At 43.6% G+C, this 20,328-nt stretch overlaps 1 protein-coding gene across 4 annotated transcripts in view; it reads right to left on the bottom strand.

The window, feature by feature from the left end:
• Positions 1–5,639: 5,639 nt before the first annotated feature.
• Positions 5,640–20,328, bottom strand: part of LOC116938776 (diamine oxidase [copper-containing]-like) — a 44,367-nt gene continuing 29,678 nt past the window's right edge. For 2 of the 4 annotated variants that reach the window (XM_032946390.2, XM_076055757.1), the window contains exons 2-6: positions 14,925–15,025; positions 12,598–14,261; positions 10,329–10,614; positions 9,008–9,140; positions 5,640–8,679 (exon numbers count right to left, since the gene is read on the bottom strand). In XM_032946390.2, coding sequence (XP_032802281.1) covers positions 8,392–8,679; positions 9,008–9,140; positions 10,329–10,614; positions 12,598–14,215 — 2,325 coding nt within the window. In that variant the 5' untranslated portion in view covers positions 14,216–14,261; positions 14,925–15,025 and the 3' untranslated portion in view covers positions 5,640–8,391. Of the gene's footprint in view, positions 8,680–9,007; positions 9,141–10,328; positions 10,615–12,597; positions 14,262–14,924; positions 15,026–15,112; positions 15,348–18,349; positions 18,492–20,328 lie in introns of those variants that run through there. The other 2 variants (XM_032946391.2, XM_076055782.1) reach the window with 2 other exon arrangements.

Below are 20,328 nucleotides of genomic sequence, written 5' to 3'. Positions count from 1 at the left end.
CTACCCTATACTTTAGACTGTAAAATATTAGACTTGTAATATTACACTATGTATTATTCTGCCAACCCTACTGTATACCACACTGCTGTATATTCACTATACAATTACGATACTATATATTGCCTTATGAATTATGTTAAACATTACACTGTTATACTATTTATTATTATACAACATGCTATAAACCATACCATTGACCGTCGTGTGAAAGGTACTAAGAGGCAGTGCCAGCGAATGGACTGCGGTCTGAAAGTCACCGTAAAATACAATCAATTAAGAACCATTTCGGTTCTTAATTTATTGTATTTTACCATAGAGCCTAATGCATTTCCGACCAGGAACACATTGCCAGTGAACTCAAGCATGTACACCAGAGCAGCGCATCGTGGCTGTTTCTCCCCCCTCCTCCGTTCCGAGCATAGATGGACTCGTCCATCTGAACAAAGCTCGTCGCTTTCCGTGGTGTTAACGTGGAAAAGAAAAAAACGCCAAACTTTTTTTCGACATAGAATTGTAATGTATAACGACTTATTGTTAGTAACTCAGCTGATTGGAGAGTATATTAAGTTTATTGATAACATTGATGTAGTTTATATTTTAGTTTTTATATCAGTTTACTATATGGTATTCATTATATAGTGTAGTGTATACCCAGTTACTTTATGTTAATAGCTCAACTTATTGAAGAATATATTGAGTACATTTATTATATTGATGTAGTTTATACTTAGTTTTTTTTCACATCGGTTTATACTAAATGCATCTGTTGATATGTAAACTCTGACTTTAACATAGCTATTTCCGTGACCAGTTACATGCTAATCCCTCACATTAACATCTTGCTAATCTCCCAGTTACATGCTAATTTCTGACTTTAACTCCCTGCTAATCCAACACTTTAACACAGCTATTTCAATGCTAAATTCTCCTATTGATGTGTAAACTCCTTTGGCAAGGCCCTCTGCTCTTCCCACTTAGCTTAAAAGACGCTGCGAAGCTTAGCAGCGTGCATTGAAGCACTGTCATCCCGACAGTTCTGTTCCTTTACCTGAAGAAGGCTACTTGTGTTGTGGCCGAAACGTCGTGAGAATTTTATTTCATTATGTTTTATTTCTATTATTTTATTTCCAATCTACGTGACTTTACCGAAAGAACCAAGAAGATGAATCCCTGCAGTCACGAAAGCTTTAAATCGAAATTTAATGTGTGCTAGTTAATTAATGTAATTATTGAACTTTAATGATTTGAGGTTCAGATTTTATACTCTTTGGGTATAAAACGTCACGTAGATAGAAAAATAAAAATATATATTTTTCTATCTACGTGACGTTACCGAAAGGCCCAAAGAGTATGAATTCCTGCAGTCACGAAAGCTTTAAGTCACGGTTCAGGTTATATTTTGGCAAAGGTAACACTCATTTGGCAATACACGCTCATTTCAATGGGGGACCTCATTACACCATAGCAACCTGGTTACTACAGCAAAAAAAAAACAATGCAAAAACAACTCTTACGTGGTCAAGTTACAAATGGAAAAGTCGTGCATTAACATGGTACAACTAGGAATAAAATACAATGTGATACTCTCATTTCATTCATATTTGATGCAGAAATAAAAGCTATCTTTCAACATCCCAGGGAACCTCCATTAATTCGATGGCCACTCCTCCGTTGCCTTGTTAATCTGGAATCTTCTTTTCCCGGTCACCTGCACCATTAGTTGTTCAAGTTCAGGCTTTAGACTTTCCTCTCTACATATAACTTTAGCCTGAATTAGAGCCTATCTATTAATTCAATATTAAGTGTCTGCTTTTCCCATTTTTGACCTCACCTTGTTTCATGCTTCCATGTACAAAACCCTTAACTTTCAAATCCCTTTCATGGGAAAGTTACAGATTAATCGTTTTTGAGAAAGCATACAGAATTTTCTTACATGCATGGTGGTATACTTATTAGTTGCTCATCAGTTGTGATAAATCCACTGCTGAATGAAGGCCTCCCAAGCTACCAGCTCTAAAAACAGACATCTATATTTTCACCACAATTTATATGTTTTGCATCATCCATGTTTTTGTTTAATTAATCTCACCCCTTGAAAGTGACCTCTATGCACTACGTGGTATCCTTGTTGAGGATGCTACAACTGTACCCCATCCAATCACTTTTCAGACAATAATGTTTAAGTTTTAAAGACTCAAATTTGCATTTAAAATATCATATCATCACTTGTGATCTATCCAGCCAGGCAGTGATACATGTGGCTTGTGTTTCTAATCCACGTGAGTCATGTGGCTCACCGCCTGTCTGCCTTCCAGCTTGTTTGTGGTTTGTCAGCGATTGTGAGATCTAATTTTCATCAACGACGCATAAGCTGAGCATTGCATTCCATGTGATGCCGTGATAACACAGGAGTAACACAACATTATGGACATCACTCTGCCGCTCCAGTGAGATCGAAAAAGAACCCCCACGCCCGAGGTTGAAATCTAGGATTCCTTTCTGCATATACACCTCCTCTTTAGCAGTCGAATATAAATACATCGACACTCGTTGGATGACATCCTGGCAGGCTATGGACGTGGTAAATAAAAACCACATTGAAGTACTGCCAACTAAGAACCATGCTAAACTGAATTTGAACACAACATAAATGGAAGATCAAAGAATCGTCAAACTGCCACTGTGGTGAAAGTCCAAATATCTAACCCGTCGACTGCCTCTTTGGTTGGTTGAAAAATATTCGACTTGAACTATAGCACATTTAAAAAACTGTTGCTTTTCCCTCCCGCCATACGACAGAAGATTACATTACGTGCAGCGTCGGATGAAGGCCTCCCTAAGTCGTGGCCATCTCGTGGGCTTGAGATGCAACAATCCATCTCTCTTATGCACACTTGCCCATTTCAATATCTCTAACTTGTGTATAGGTGTGTATAACAGATGTGATTCTCTTCCTGTTCCTGAGTATAATTCCAGGCATGAAACATTCTGCATACTCTTCTGCTTTTTTTCCCTTTTCTTCGTTATTATTTCACAGTACTTGCGTGTCGTTTTTTCCCCATTTGCAGGTTTGACTTATATCTATTCCATATGGGGGTAATGCAACCCATGACATACCTTTCCACTGGGTAAGATTAATAGTATTTAGCGGGAAGTCAGCAAACGTGTCTGATTGAGACTGGGCCTCCACCGTATGTTTAACTTCCACTACTGGCTGAGGGCTATGAACAGGAAACAAGCTTCCACTCCTCCACACTAATTAAAAGACAGCCAAACAACTGGACGTTTTATTACAGTAGTGATTTTACCGCGTTATATCCATATTTTAGTGAATGACACTTTATCCAAATGAATGCACTGAATGCAAAGGCATATTACAGAAAAACAAGGGGGTTTCTGGTATATTATGTGAGGACAGTATCCATAAAATGTTATTTTTAACGACGCTTGAATTCCCTAGGATTCCTCCTTAAATTAAATATTAGACGTTATGTAATCATTAATGGAATTGCAATCATTGGAGCATTGACAGTTACACAAAACAATGACTGAAAAATTCTAGATTTGAAGCTATCGTGACTGCAAGGATCCATACTCTTTGGTTCTATTCGGTAAAGTCACGTAGGTAAAAAATTAAATAACAAAAATCACAACGTTTCGGCCACAACACAAGTGGCCTTCATCAAGTGAAGGGACCGTGCTGTCATGAGGACAGCGTTGGAGTGAAAACAGCCAAGCCCAGGTCGCGTCCTTTAAGCTGTGTGGGAGGCAGCAAAACGCTTGACAAAGGAATTAGCATAACAATGAGCACGATGTACGTAGGAGGTGCATGGGCCATGGTATATTGTGAGGACATAACTCCACTCACTCACTCCACTCACTCACTCCACCCACTCACTCACTCCACCCACTCACTCACTCCACTCACCCCACTTACTCACTCCACTCACTCCACTCACCCCACTTACTCACTCCACTCACTCCACTCACTCACTCACTCCACTCACTCCACTCACTCCACTCACTCACACTACTCTCTCCCCCCCCCGCTGCTGGTCCGTCATGGTCCCCACCCGCCCCTGGTCCATCATGGCCCATGCATCTCCTACGTACATCGTGCTCATTTTTATGCTAATTCCTTTGTCAAGCGTTTTGCTTCCTCCCACACAGCTTAAAGGACGCGACCTGGGCTTGGCTGTTTTCACTCCAACGCTGTCCTCATTACAGCACGGTCCCTTCACCTAGTGGTATCCCAAACTTTCACAGCTGCTTATTTCTCTCCACTCACTCACTCCACTCATTCACTCCACTCACTGCCCTCACTCACTCCACTCACTCACTCCACTCATTCACTCCACTCACTCCACTCACTCACTCCACTCACTCACTCTACTCCCCCCCCCCGCTGCTGGTCCATCATGGTCCCCACCCGCTCCTGGCCCATCATGGCCCATGCACCTCCTACGTACATCGTGCTCATTGTTATGCTAATTCCTTTGTCAAGCGTTTTGCTTCCTCCCACACAGCTTAAAGGACGCGACCTGGGCTTGGCTGTTTTCACTCCAACGCTGTCCTCATGACAGCACGATCCCTTCACCTGATGAAGGCCACTTGTGTTGTGGCCGAAACGTCGTGATTTTTGTTATTTTATTTTTACCTACGTGACTTTACCGAATAGAAACAAAGAGTAATGACTCACAAAGGTTAAGTAATCCCCCATGAGATGGCTAGGGTGACCTCGGGGTCACTGCATCGTTACTCCAGGACCGTGTTTGGAAATGTTTAGTGCAACTGAGGCTATACTATACATGTTGCCATTAAATCACCATGGACACTTGTGGTATTGCCAAACTTGCATCGCTGTATTAAAAAAAATGTTCACTGCCCATTAGTTGCGATGTTACTAGTCTTTAAAAATATTAACGTTGATGCATTGCAGTGGTAACTGCAAACATGTGTAACTCCCTCTTGAGCCGCATACAATGACTGACCACCAGTGCATTCCATGTTCAACTTATTTCTACTCTTACTTTGGATATTATCCCTGGTTCTGCTGTGTATAACATTTCAAAACAACCTGATTAGTTTCAAGCGAAAAATAATTAATTTTCACTTGGTTATATGTTTCTAAATGGCGGGGGATTACACCAAACAGTCAGGAGAGGGACAATGATGAGGACACAATGCAGTATATAAACAATACTGTGTTGTGCTTTTTGCCACTGCAGACAGCTGGAGACACTCACAATGCAGCAGTGAATTGAAAATGATTGCTGTAGTCGCTGATGGCGATGATCGGTACTGCATACAGTATTTCGGTTTCTAGCATAGGCTGTCTTCTCAGCTTCAATACATTTCCTCATTCATGCATACACATTCTGTCAACCCAAACATGTGGCGCGGATTGCTTTCATGAAGTCGCCATTTCCCAACAAGCGTTGCGCTGAAGTGCAATTCTCGTCTTCTTCCCATGTAAATGTTCTGACGGTCACCTTTGATGCTCTGATACACAGCCCATGGAGCAGTTGTCAAGGGAGACCAAGAAATGAGCACAACAAAATAGAGCGTCACAGACGCCATCCTTGGAAGATAATCATTAAAATCACGCGAAACAATAAACGGAACAGATGAAACAAATAATGATTCGATATTACTGTGAATGAAATGTATTTGGCCACGATACTGTTAGAACAGCTCACAGGATAGATAAAAAGTCATGGCATGACAGCCAAGAAAGGGGAACGTGTCACATTATTATGACCAAAGAAGACGTGAAAATTAAAGCACGTCCCAATGCGAGATCTGTTTATGGAGCAATTAAATTCCATGAATGTAGAGTACATTTCAAAACATGTTAAGTTAAACTCAGTGTCCCCCTGCTTGAAAGGCAATCAGTCAGTACTCATTCCTGTAAACAGCTCTGTCGTTGGAAATTCCACAATTCCCACGGACAGAATATTTTCTCCATATGACAGCGAGTGAAAGGATGATGGACCGCGTTAGCTCCTGACTGTTATTGAGCTCACAGGCGTCCGAATTGTAAGTCGAAAAATGTTACCAAAGCACCATCACAGTATTTGTATGTGATTCATTTTCAACATATGCTTTTTATCAGTGCTTAATATCAGTTGGAATAGTCCAAAACAGTGTTCCGGGTATTATTTTGCCACACCACAATCATTTGAACCTAATTTTGTCCAAAACAATTGCGAGTCCATGCATCTCATATATTACTATATATTGTAACTGTAGTGTTATATTTTAGGAACATATGTGTACTTTGGACTCTATACGTGAATAATCCCTACTCCAAACCAGACTAGAAGCGTTCCGGAAAATATCGAGTGAGAAACTTAAGCCATGTTTTTAGTTTCTAGATGCCACACACAATTGTCCACTGTTGAGAATGTCTTGTCGTCCAAGGGGTTAAACGTCCCCAATTTCACAGTGTGGTTTTGCACTTCACCACATACTTTGCATGGCCGCAGGATTCATACCTTCGTCCAATCCTTGTCAAGACCCCCAGTGCTGAGAACTTCTGGAGGCTATAATTCCGGTCAGCACAAATGACACTTTGACAAACAAATCGGAGCTTATGCAGGGTATTTCATGGCAAAGAATCCTGCACGGTTGTCATTTATTATAAACATTAGTTTAATGTATGAGTCTCCGAGTTAAGGGTTAAGGGGAGTCTGGTGCGTGTTTTCTCCTCCCCTGCTTTCTGTACAGAACCACGCATTGTATCTATGCCTGCTAGTGTGTGTGTATGGGGAGCGATAATTTGGCGTGCTGCGCTATGAACCTGGCGAACCCGAGTTAATTTCCCGCTCACTGCCAACATCACTGACGATTATCTGAACCAGTCCTGGGCCTCCCTTAGGTCGACTCAGCCTCAAATGAGTACTTGGTGCGGTGTGTAACAACATCGCCACTTGGAAGACAAAGGCGGTCGGGCGTGATGCTGGCCAACCCACCCCCCTCGTGTGCCGCTCCGGCCTTCATAGGTGCTCGCAAACGGCACTTGCCCCATCAGTCTAAGACTGTAGTAATTTTGATGGTACTGCGTCTAGATCTAAAAGATTGTTCGGCATTTAATACCTTAGAGGTCATTAAATACTTGATCAAATGTTTTTTTTGTATACATTTCTAATATTCCAATCAATGGGCAATGATTTAGAGGTAAGAAATTGATTAAACGGGTGTAGAATTGCAGTTTAAAAAAAACACAAACCGCAACCCTTAATATGTTGATGCATCGAATCGCCATGGCTGGTGTGGCGGTATGAATTGTTACACCCCTGTAGTGCCATACGACGTCACTACTCTATCGGAACTGTACGAGCGTAGGGACATATGACGTCACTACTGTGTTGGCTTGGTATGGGTGCTGTAGGTGGTTGTCACGGGGTCGTGTCAGGCCGTGACACTGCGTGAACACTACAGGACACGTGACCGGATAAAGGGGGGCTAGGGGCCCCAGGGGGAAGCTTGGGGGTCACGTGGTTGGGGGCTCGGACCTTCGAGAAGGGGGGGGGGCGTGGCCTGGGATGGAGCTGGCCATGTCGCAGCGGTTATAAGCGGGGCATCAACAGAGAGCGGGGCTGTTCAACCCCGGGATGAAGACGCCATCAGCGGTCTTCGAGTCTCCGATCGTCGTTCGTGACCAGGCAACCCGTGACCTGCCCTGGTCACGCTGTGTAGTACTCCCCGAGTGTTAGTGAGATTAGGAACGGTGGTCACCACCCTGTATATAATGTTCACGTTGGTTACGCGTTAATAGTGTTGCCTACAAGTTGAGTGTGCGCCTCAATTGAACCCACTACACCCCTATTGAATTCCCTTTATGTCCACTCTCAAAGTCTTTTTGCACCCTTCTGCCTCTTTGCTTTAGATGGTGACAAGACTTCAAGTCCACTGCCTGAATTGGAAACCTTCATGTATGCTCTAGCCATCTATGATGCATGGTTTACGCTCCAGCATAACTTGAATCCAGGCGGAGTGGACATCAAAAACTGTACTGTACTATTAAATCTCTAAACTGCTTTATCTTATCACCAACACCTCTTTTCCCTGTAGATGGCATTGTGGTGAGTGCACTCAACTCATAGGATGTCAGTTCACATACATTTAGTGGGTTTACTCATCAATCCACCTGGATGTATAAAATTATTACCACTATGTGGAGAAAAGTGGAATTTCCACATCTGGCTCTAGGGTTGCCAAAGGATACCATGGCTGCCCAGAAACATTTAGCTTTTTTTGAGCATGAAGACACCTCGTTTTTATATCACGATAAGCTGCTCCATCAACACTGCAGATTCATTTTTGCTAATGAACAGTTTTTTTTGTTATAAACACCATCTGCGAATCACCGCAGAGTTGCTGCGCGCTTTACACGGGACCGCGCGTCCCATTGTATGTGAGCGGCTGAATGTCGGGCAGGCAGACGCTGGGCTCAGTGGGGCTCTGCTCCGTCCACCAGGACACGCGCGTCTCTCCCGAGCCGGGGGGCCCTGGCCGCAGGATCACGACGTCCCGCGAGGCCACCGATGGGTCCTCGTCGTAGAAGTTGAACGGCCGGAAGAAGAAGCCCGCGCCGTTGCAGGCGGTGGCCGTGTTGGGGACGTCCTCCGAGTGGGGGATGTGCACGAAGCCCACCGTCACCCAGGCCACCAGGTCCTGCCCAACGGCACGGCCACAGGCGATGGCGTTAGCACAACTCTATAGACTTGAACTTCTTTCGTGCTGTACAAAGCCAATCCGTGCTGATTGCACAAAGTCTCCATTGTATTGCTATATTTCAGTTTTATGTGACATTTTGTGGTCATGTTTCACCTTTCTTAAAACCCCGAATCTGTCAACCCAGCCGTATAAATGGGTAAAACACAATCGATCAGCAGCAGGTCACATGCGGTGGTGTAATGTGTGGGTGGGTACAAGCTGCCAATGAAAATAGATGTGCTTTTGAAGGTAATTTCAGTAAGAATCTAAATCTAATGGAAGCAACCTGATTGACAATGTTCTCATTGTCATTTATGAAGTCCTGAAAGTAAACGGCAGGATCCCACGGGTCATGTTGATTGTAGATACTTCCACTGTACAGCTCTGTCTCCTTCCGTTTTGTCACCGCCATCTGATACCTTTGGCAGAAATGAGAGGTATACAAACAATGGTGATAACAGGAGCAACGGTGAAGGAACGTCACTAGTCTCAGCACATACGGACATATCTGACACGCCAACTACCATAATTATCAGCCATCATCTACCCACTCTGTTCCTACGATGGGATAATCCAGCTACTGTAGCTCCTGTACGTGAGCTTATTTCACAGAGAAACAAAGACATGCATTTTAAATGGTGGTAAGATTAACCAGACCTCTGATTTGCTGATAACATACAATATGAGTGGTAAACATATTCTTAAGCACATCATCTGATGCATGTATTGGGAGGCTAACAATGGATTTTAATCACATTTATAAATCGTTACATGCCTTGTATAGGGCTGAAGTGATCTGCCCATATAATCCTACTGTATAAAAATGGACCCAAAGTACTCTCAAGCTACATGCATAAAATCACACGTGTAAGAATCAATTATCTTCGATCAATATGCGTTGTGTCATCCTCCCACTGGACGATTTTGCTATTATGTTGCTATAATAAAGACGTCTCTATTATCTATGATCAATATGCGTTGTGTCTTCCTCCCACTGGAAGAGTTTGCGATTACAATGTAGCTATTATACAGACGTCTTTATGATCTTCACGTTATGATATTTCCGGTCATCCTCTTTCGGGCCTAACTTTGATCTCATTCGCGAATCTCACGTGAATGCAAAGCTGGGGGGTGCCCTTGTTGCCTCGAGGTGGCATCGTGAACAAAATACGCTCTCTTTTTGTGGGCTGCATCTATTCCCTAGAGTAGACTGATCATGACCCTCCTTATTCGTGATTGTCAGGGATTCTCGGAAGGTTCTGGTAACCTTAGAGTATTTCTTTTCACTGTATCTATAGAATTGTGGGTAGTAATAATAATGGCTGTTCTGCAAATAGGATTGGAGTTGTTGATTGATTTACAGATAATTGCGGTTGAAGATAAGGATGTATATAAAATGAGTTTTTTATTTGCACGTTATACTATAAAAAAGGGGGGGAAACCTATTATTACGTTATACCGGACTGTAATAGTACATTCACTGCAGAAATTGTGACGAAATCAGCGAACCAGATAGTGTTCAATCACATCACTGACTTGGAAAAAACCTTCACCTCGGCGGGTGATGATCACGATGATTCAACTGCGCTTTGCTTTAAAAAAAATACCTGCTCCACGCAACGCTTTTCTCCTCTTCATAATCCTCTGGCAACAGGGGGTTGCCGTGGCTCGTGAGCTGCACGCGATAACCACGCTGGGCGCCCCACTTGTTTCTGGCGTTCTCGTTCACGAACACCAGGTATGGAAGTCTGACGTCGAACTTGAAGGCTGCCTCCGACTCTGTCTTCTTGAGGTCATGCTTCACGGTGGGCATGACCTTGGCGTGCTCTGGGCTCCAAACGACGGTCGTGTTCTCGAGCTGCAGGTTCACAGTCTTAAAGCTGTTGCTTGTGCCTGTGGGACAAACGGTAAGCAGCAGGTCATTGTTTCTATACGCAGTGTGCTGTGTACACAGTACGCTGTGTGTACATTATGCTGTATAAACAGTGCCGTGTGATGGTGATCTGTGCTTTTTTACACGCTTTCTTTTAACTCACTCTTGTTGTTGTCATTGTTGTTGTCGTTGTTGTATCCTCAAATCTTGTAACTCAATCTTAACCCACTTCCCAATGTGGTATCGAGTGCAAACTTAGTATACTTATATCATACTGATGACAATACTATATTGCATCATAAAAAATATATAAATCTATATTTTTAAACATTCTTTTTTTATATGTTATCTTTTGGCTTGGGTCTAATTGTCCACGGTCAACTGACGTTGGCTGTAAATCACCATGGTCCCCTTACGTTATGGCAATCTTCGCGGCCACTTCCTGGAGTCGTGGAGTCCTGCCATTACTAGTACGGTACATTTCATAAAAGCGTGGTTTTAAAATTTTTTTTTTTTAATATTACTTATTTAAGTTTGAAGAGGCGTTGCCGTGTACTCTGAAGTTAAGTTAATGTATACCGATGGTGCTATTGTTCAATATTCACTACTTAATATATTTGTTTTGTACAGGAGAGTAATATATATTAGGAGGAAACCAGGTGTAAGTGTAAAAGGTAAAGTATTTTTTTAAATGCATTTAGGATGGAATAACATTTGAGGTGGCTTAGAGAACTGAGTACTGAATCAACACTGCTGAGATCCTGAGTTGAAATCTAGTTGGTTTCTAGTTCTGAGAATTTAAATGATCAGTTTAACTTTGAGGCGACAAAGGCATAGCAGTGTAATGAGAAAGTGCGACCCCTACATAAAGGGTAACAAGGGCCCTTGAAATATAGAGAAGGCCTGTAAAACTAAATCTCTTACTTAGCAACTCTCTAACACACCGGGCACACTGCGTCTGCAGAATTGTATAATGGATTCTTCATCTCATGATATGAAAGCAAAATTAGAAACATTTTGGGGGAAACAAGATCGAACTCCATCAAGAGAGAGAGCGAGAGCTCATCATGGCTAATGCTATCACTTGTTTTGCAATTAGTTGAAGTCCATCTCTACGACTTGTACCGTAAAAAGCGATTGTTTTTGCTTTAAGCACCTTTCTTGCAACAATTACATTAAATTAAGCTCACTACTCACCCAAAGTGGTTTGTGAAATCCATAAATACTGAAATGTTGTGAAATACATAAATACTGCTATTTGCCCTGTTAACACATTAATTGATCCCCTTATCACAACCCCTGTATTATGCACATTACTTCCTCAACTGCAGACATTCCTCGAATACCTACACATTTTCACTGCCTTCAAACACTTTGGATAACGGTGCATGGGCAACATCATGAACTGCTGGAAAACTTTGATTTTGGACTGCTTTGTTTAATGCCCTACTGTCCATCATCATCATCTACAAGCAACATGAAAATAATCATCGTTGCCATTTACATCATCATCATCATTATTCTCTCATACATAGGACACCGTAGATATTAGGATGTGTTTAGCACCTGCCAGCAACCACTTCCACGATCCTCTTATCCATTGAAAAAAAAAATACTGGGATATAATGCAATTAGTTATCATCACAACCTCTAATGGGTAGATCCTATTTTCAGTACAAATGTTCAGATAAATTAAAGAGTTGACGACGTACAAAAGTAGTTTGTGTGAATTTAATGTTGGACTGCTGATAATAGGATTTGCGGATAAGAGGGTTGCAGATAACATTTACTCTATCTACATTATACGCCTGCTCATTTTAAAGGTACTCAATAGAAAATAGAATGATTGTTCAGAAAAACTAGTGACAATACAATACTGTTCTGACGTAAATGCCCTTTAATCACTTTCAATTCAATATATGAACACAATCATGGATTAAAGTTACACGAGCAGTTTTGTAAAACAATACATGCATGGATAATATTGGTGAAAATAAACTCACCCACTATATCCATGTCCAGTTTGTAGTTTATCATGTGCGTGTGCACATTGCCAAGGACGTGGTCAAATATTTTGTTGCCATACTTGAGTCCATGCCCAAGGAAATACGTCGCCACGAGGTACCCAGTGGGGTGAATCTTTGCTTCAATGACTCCATTCTGGTAGAAAATATAGTCCACGACGTAATCGTAGTTGTACACCGTGTTGACACTCCTAATCACGAGTACATAGTTGACCAAGCCACCATAGAACGAGTAGCCTCTCCGGTGTTCGTCCTCCAAGTGTCGACGCAATGGCACTCCTGTGTTGTGCTCGAAAATGCAGATGGAGTTCGGGTATTTCAGCGGCTTATCCGAGTTCACAAAGTGGTACGTGTCCAGGTACGTGGCAGTGTGCGGGCAGTCGATCCCCTTCACAAGCTCAAAATTGTCGGCACCAAAGTGCCAACCTGAGTCCATGGCTCTGAATAAGCTTCCTATCGGATCGTTGCCAGTATAGTATGAGACGACATCTTGGAGGCCCATCTCATAGACAATTCTCTCACCGTTGTACTTAATGTCAAATATCTGAAGCCCCATGTAAGAGATTCTGAAAGCAAACGTCCAGGGCATGTACTGCACAAAGTTCCCGTCAACCCGGTACCGGTGGCCCTCGGGCTCGTACTGCCGTGGTCCCGTCTGAGACGTGTCTGCTCTGAAGGCTCCGCGACGATTATATCCCGATGATTCTCGACTGCTGTCACTCAGCTTTATCTTAGTAATAGAACCTTTGTCATATTTTGTGATTAGCTCTTCGATGCTTATAAAATATTGGCCATGGTAGTAAACCTTCTCCACTGCCCATTTTGCGGTGTTTGAGCTTTCATGATTTACCAAAACGTGAAAGCCTACTGGGTGCAGGTAAAACCCTTCCAATTGTCGGAGAAGCATTACCCAGGACCGCCTTTCTCCTGACTTCAATCCTTTTGGTGCCACTTCCCCAACGGTTAGGCATTTTTTTGTACAGTTATGATACGTATAGCCATAACTCTCCTCCAAAATATGGTTCACTTTTTCTAAAGCTTTTGGTAAAAAATGTGTGTACAAAGCCGTGTATTCCGGGATTGTCGTTGGCCGAGAGCTAAAATTAATAACGCGTTTCCTAGTTGATGGACTGTGTGGCCGGTACCAGGTTGGATTCGGAAGCGGGCCTATCAGATATTCTGCAATCGATGGCTGAACGTCAGCTCCGCGGAAAACCACTGCCTTAGCAACTCGAGCAGGCTTGGCTCCTCCATGGTCCAAGTAATTTAAAGCTTCCTTTTTGTCTGGGTTGTAGAGCTCTATCATGTAGATGTAGTTGCTGTTCACGGTGGCTTCTGAAGCAACAATATTGAGGTTCTTATCGCTCACCAGAAAGTCCTTGACGGTGGTCAATTCTGTTGGCGTTAGGTCGGAAAATATCTCTATTGCCTTGTAATCGGGTTTAATGCCATTTAGAACAAATTTATTTGGGCACTTCTTGGGAAAGTTTGCATTTACATGCTGGTGAATCAAAACTGTCGCCAGAATAATACTAATTGAAACAAATAGTAGGGTAAGAAATACCCATTTTCTTGAAGCTGAATTCATTTCTGACATTGTGCCTTCTGTAGATATGATGTTTAGATTGTTAATAGGTCTGAAGCTGAAAAGATAAACATTGATGGACATTAATCCAACACATTACACTGCACACATAGGGAGTTTTTTGTTTGTTTATTAATGTTATTTCAATTCAGTAGCATTCGCATCGCACATTTTGTGATTAAATCTACAATTTTAAACCCTTTGCATCATTTGTTTAAAAATCATTTACCACGGACTTGCCTGGAAGCATACTCTGATCATTGCAACCACCTTGTGAAGTCATAAAACACCGTTAGATAAATATTTCCTTCATCTCTGCTCGTATACAGGCAGACCTCGATGGACGTGAGGGTTATGTCCCTGGAAAATTCTGTGTTAGGCAAAAATGTGTTAGACAAATAGTAAGCCTTATGGGAAAAATAGGGTTGTGTTCCTGGGTCCGAAATTATCACCCCCTTCATCTTTGTCTTACTAATTTTGAGTTCTGCCATTATTGTTCTAAAAGATGCTGAGTCACTCCCCATTGCTTGTGCGTGTGTACACTCTTTGTTTTTCCGTCTAACGTTCTCCACGGGTGGATGGCTAGATGCATGCTGCAATATGTGAATGTTTGCATTACACTGTTGTGCTCATTGAGTGTGTTACATTACCACACCAAAAACATACACACGGGCAAACATTCATGGTAAATAAATCGTTCTCACAGTCGATTTGTTCACACCTTTCAACGGATGCAGTACTCTCACGTCACTCCCTTTCGATGCAGAGATGAGAATCTTCGTGGCGTCAAACCGCATCGAGCCAAAATATCATCCCCGTGTTCTGGAAAACAACACAATAGTTAAACCTTGCAGAGCCCAACGGTTTTCCTGTATATTCCAACTTGATCAATTGGGCCTGTCAATAGACCTTAATGGAGGCGATGAGTCCAACACTTGCTGCTTTAAACTGTAGCTTATTGAAGCCAAGTCAAGTCAGCTTTCTTGATCACATAGCCATGCATACATGAGGTACAAGGCAGTGAGGTTATTTGTTCCCGTGTCGTTCTCTCTCAGCTTGTGCAAATTAACAATAATGCAAACAGCAGCAACAATATTTTTAAATATATTTTAACATTCATAAAAAACTAAGTAAAATCGCTGTGCAGATAAAAGTGACATGTGCATAGAAGAAATAGGGTTCCCTGCGGGTGAGCTTTATACATGATCTTGTTTTGTAAAATTTTCTCGTTTGGTTTATGTCTAGTGCAATCGGTGGGGGGGGGGGGGGGTTGAATGGGGGTAGGGGGGAGCAAAATCAGGGGTTGGTGGGGCTTGGGCAGAGATTGCGCGAGGCTCTGCTCAGCATCCAGATGGCCTGGGGATAGAAGCTGTCCCCCCTGAGGCGGTTGATGGTAGCCTGCAATGCTGCTGTAGCCTGCCTGGCTTCCTCTTGGATTGTTTTCTGATGAAAAGGCCATGGCCCGGGTGGCTGGAATCGGCGGTGAATCTTTTGGGCCTTCGCGATGCACCTCTTGGTGTCGCGGTCTCCCAGGGTAGGCTGCACTCCACCTGTGATCTGCTGTGCAGACCGCATCACCCTCTGAAGCATCTGCCGGTCCCGTTCGGTGCAGTTACTGTACCAGGTGGTGATGCAGCCAGTCGAGATGCTCTCAATGGTGCACCTGTAAAAGTTCCTGAGAACAGGTACGGGCATGCCAAATTTCCTCAGCCTTAGTTAATAAAGGCGCTGCTGGACATTTCAGGTCCTCTGAGATGTGAACTCCGAGGAACCTGAAGCTGTTGACCTGCTCCACTGAGGTCCTGTTGATGGTTAGTGGCACGTGCTTACCCCTCTTCCTGAAGTGCGGAATCAGCTCATTAGTTTTGCCGACATTGATCTCAAGGTTGGTCCCTTAACACCATGTCGAGAGTGCCATCACCTCATCCAGGTAAGCTGTGGTGTCGTTGGTGATCAGGCCCACCACTGTCGTGTTGTCGGCGAATTTGATGGCGTTCGAGCTGTACCTGGCTGTACAGTCGATAGTGTAGATGGAGTACAGGAGGTGGCTATGCACACATCCTTGAGGGGGGGGGGGGGGACACCTATGTTGATGGTCAGGTAAGACGAGATGTTATTGCCCACCTTTACCGCCTGAGGTCTTCCGGTTAGAAAGTCCAGCACCCAACTGCAGAGGGTGACGTTCACACCCAAGGCCTCCAGTCTGGAGATTAGGATTGAGGGCACTATGGTCTTGAATGCTGATTTGTAATCGATAAACAGCATTCTCACAGTTACCCTCCTTCACCTCCAGGTGGGACAGTGCCTTATGCAATGTAATAGTGTCGTCCGTGGACCTGTTAGTGCGATACGCAAACTGCAGGGGGTCTAGTATATCTGGTAGGATGGAGCAGATGTGTTTCTTCATTGCCCTCTCGAAGCACTTCGTGATGATGGGGGTGAGCGCTTCAGGTCTGTAGTTATTAAGACAAGTAATTTTGGCCTTTTTTGGGGACCGGAATGATAGTAGAGGTCTTGAGGCATGTTGGAACAAAAGCGTGGGCAAGGGAAAGGTCGAAGATGTCTGTTAACACAGGGGCCAGCTGCGGTGCACATGCCCTGAGGATATGCCCCGGTATCCCGTCTAGGCCGGCTGCCTTGTGTGTGTGCCAACCTGCCGGAGAATCTTTTATCACCTCGCCTCTGTTGAGCCTAAGGACGCCTGCAGGAGAGCTGTGGTTGGTGCGATGGGGGGTAGACAGAGGCAGGGGGGGGACTGTGGAGCTGGGGCTGCAGGGATAGCTGCTGCATTTGCCTCGAACCGTCCATAGAAGGTGTTGAGCTGGTTGAGTAGGAAGGCATTGTTGATTGCCTCGCAGATTATTGTCCCCTTGTAGTCTGTGATGGACCATATTCCAATCCGCGCCGCAGACTCCAAGAGTTAGAGTCACGGTACAGGACCCCCAACTTGTCCCTGTATTGTCTCTTGCTCGCCTTGATGGCGTTTTGGACCGCGTATTTGGTCCTCCTGTTTTTAGCCGGGCCTCTGGATTTGCATGTTTTGTGTCGGTCCTTCGGTGCTGCTTTGACTGTCGCGTTTATAACCCAGGAGTTGTCACTTGGGTAAGAACGGACAGTCTTGGTTCGCACAGCAACGTCCATGCAGAACGTGATATAACCTATTGTTTCCCTTCTACGTGACTTTACCGAAAGAACCAAGAATATGACCTAGCACTGTTGATGCAAATTCCTCCACTCTGTCCTTGGCGACATCCCTAAACATATCCCAGTCTGTATCCTCCAGGTCATCCCTGAGTCTGTCCTCTGTAGCAGCGTCCAGATATTTGGTTTCCAGTGCAGATATTGTTTTGTGCGATACGTCCATAGCCGGCGTGGTGTTGGCACTCGGAGGGACATACACAGCGATTAAAACAATCACATTAAATTAACTCGGGTGGTAATGAGGGCAGCATGATAGGATCACAAACTCTACATCTGGTGAACACAAAGACGCTTTGATGGAGACATTGCTCACGTTCCACCAAGATCATCATCCAACCACCACCTTTTGTTTTCCCACTGTCCATAGTCTGATCGTGGCGAAAAGGATCCCCTGTGTAGCCTGTGAGACTGTAGGGGGCAAGTGCTGTTAGCGAGCACCTATGAAGGCCGGCACGGCACACGAGGGGGTTTGTGGCCAGCGTCACGCCTGGCCGCCTTTGTCTCCCCAGTGGCGATGTTCACAAACCACAGCAGTTACCAGTTTGAGGCTGAGTCGACCTAGGGGAGGCCCAGGAGCGGTTGAAAGAATCGTCACCTGTGGTGGCCGTGAGCGGGAATCGAACTCAGGTCGCTGGGTTCGTAGCGCAGCGCGCTAACCACTACACTACAATGCGTTACGCTTCCACATGCGCGGGTCACGTGACAGATTTGACATCACAGCTCACTTGCCGTGCAAAAAATATATGCATTATTGAGCTCCTCCCCCCCCCAAAAAAGAACAAAAGTGTATTTTTATAATGTTTGCATGGTGTACAGTCTGGAAAGTACCCACATGGCAAATTTCAAGTTTGTTGCATGTCGGGAAGTACGCTAAACATTTTGAACAGACACACATTCACAACTTTGCCTTTTATATATATGGAGATGACGCGTGCACGACCATACCAACTCGCACGCCTTTGGTGGGGAGGACGGCCCATGCCAAGCCGCACGCCTTCGGTGGGAGTGAGGGGGACATTTTCTTTCGCGTTAAAAATGCTATGAAAATACACTAAATGCTCAGGTAAATTCTTCACTGTGTGATGTTCCCCCCACCCCGATGCGTGCAGTTACTACTTTACAGTCGGTAGATGCCACCACTATAGGCCGTAGATATTACTGCAGAGTGGCTGGGGAGATTGTGGCTGTGGGGGGGGGGGGGGGGCGGGGGGGGGTCAGGGGTAGCAGCCTGCCAAGGTGCCACCTCGGCCGGCTGGACAATCTAGGCGAGGCCAGAGGCTCTGCATGGGACTAGGCCTCACCACGCCACTCTGTCAGGTGAGTACTTTGTACTATAGAGTCCATAAACACTGTTATAGAGTCAGCATGTACTACTGTAGTGATAGCAGGTACCACCACAGTCACTACGCACTGCTGTTACATTTTTAAGAGTAGGTTTGAAATATATTTTGGACCCGGGTACTTCCCGCTTGTTCATAATAAAACCGGGCCGGAATCAGACTTGTGCTTCTCTGAAAACATGAAATAATTAATTAACAAACAAAAAACCTAAGAAAAACACAAGTGACATATAACGAATGTTTAATTCATTCTACCAAATTGTGTGTTTTAATCTCTGTATTTGCACACAGTGACACTTCAAACAACTTGTGACCCTATTTGTCAAATTTTACTCAACAAAATCAATTTGAAAAATACTTCCACGATTCAATACTGCGGCAGCTTCTTTCATGCTTAAGCTTTGCCCTGCAGCCTTGCTTTGTTTTTGGGGGGGGGTTCAAATTATTTACACTGGCACATATATAATCAAAAATACTCTGCCTCTTCCCAGAAAAAAATAGTGTTTTTTTACATTCATTAATTACAGCTGTGAAAGCAGCCTCAGTCTCTCTCAAGCAGGTGTTGCGGATTCTCCTCGTTCACTACAGCGCATTCCATTCGTGTTCAGTTTGTTCACTTAGGGGTCACTTGTGGTGCGCGCCTGTCATCCAGAACTTTGGAGGAAACGGTGAATTACAGATAATTACTTGCGCCTCGCAAATCCACATTGCTGCGTAGTGACCACGGTTATATGTTCATTTCTGACACAGATTAGTTAAAAAAAAATTATGTAATCTGCCGTAAACATATCCTGTGCCGATAAGTCCATTTTGTCTTAATTTTTTTATGCTAATTCTAAGTTTATAATGAAATAGTTCACAAACTATCAAATTTTATAATTTATTCAAACCTCTTCTGTTTCAAAGATTAACAGCTACTTTAGCATCACGTAAAATGTTTACCCGAGTTAAATGTTTAGCATCTGATTCAGTTATTATTGGGATTGCTAGTGTATATGTACATATGGAGGCAGCTTTCGATTTAAGTGGCAGTATTAAACACGAAGCATTCATAACCGTGTTACTAATACAGTATGTGTATACCACACACGCAATACGGTATGCCTTCCATGTACTTTTTCGTACGGCCGATGCTTATGTAGGCGGTAGGGCAACAATTATAGCTTTACATTGAGGTGATTGAGCCAGATAATAGCATCAAAGTACATCGCTGTGATGATGCCTCTTTTTGTATGTGTGAATATGGCATAATTTAAGTTCCTCCATTATCGTGATTTTTTTATTTTTTTGTTTTTGTTGAATCGTGTGCATTGGTTAAATAGGGATCGTGAGCTACGTTTGTGCACACCTGGTCCCACACTGTTGGTGTAATTTAAAATGTCCGAGACAACTTCACAGAAGTGGGTGGATCACGTTAACAGGGTCATCTTAACCGGGTCATTGTAGAGTCCTTGAGGTATCCACTGTGTTTCAGCACACGGTGTCTTCGGCAGGGGCTAGGTAAAGAGTGTCACATAGCAACCATTGCTCTATTCTCATGCATATTATTATGCACGTGTAACTGCATCTGTAAAGTAAATTGGT

The sequence above is a fragment of the Petromyzon marinus genome, chromosome 4 (genome assembly GCF_048934315.1).
Source record: "Petromyzon marinus isolate PM22_M1 ecotype Great Lakes invasive population chromosome 4, UKy_Petmar_22M1.pri1.0, whole genome shotgun sequence".
Taxonomy (NCBI): Eukaryota; Metazoa; Chordata; class Hyperoartia; order Petromyzontiformes; family Petromyzontidae; genus Petromyzon; species Petromyzon marinus.
This window is presented reverse-complemented; position numbering and strand designations above follow the sequence as displayed.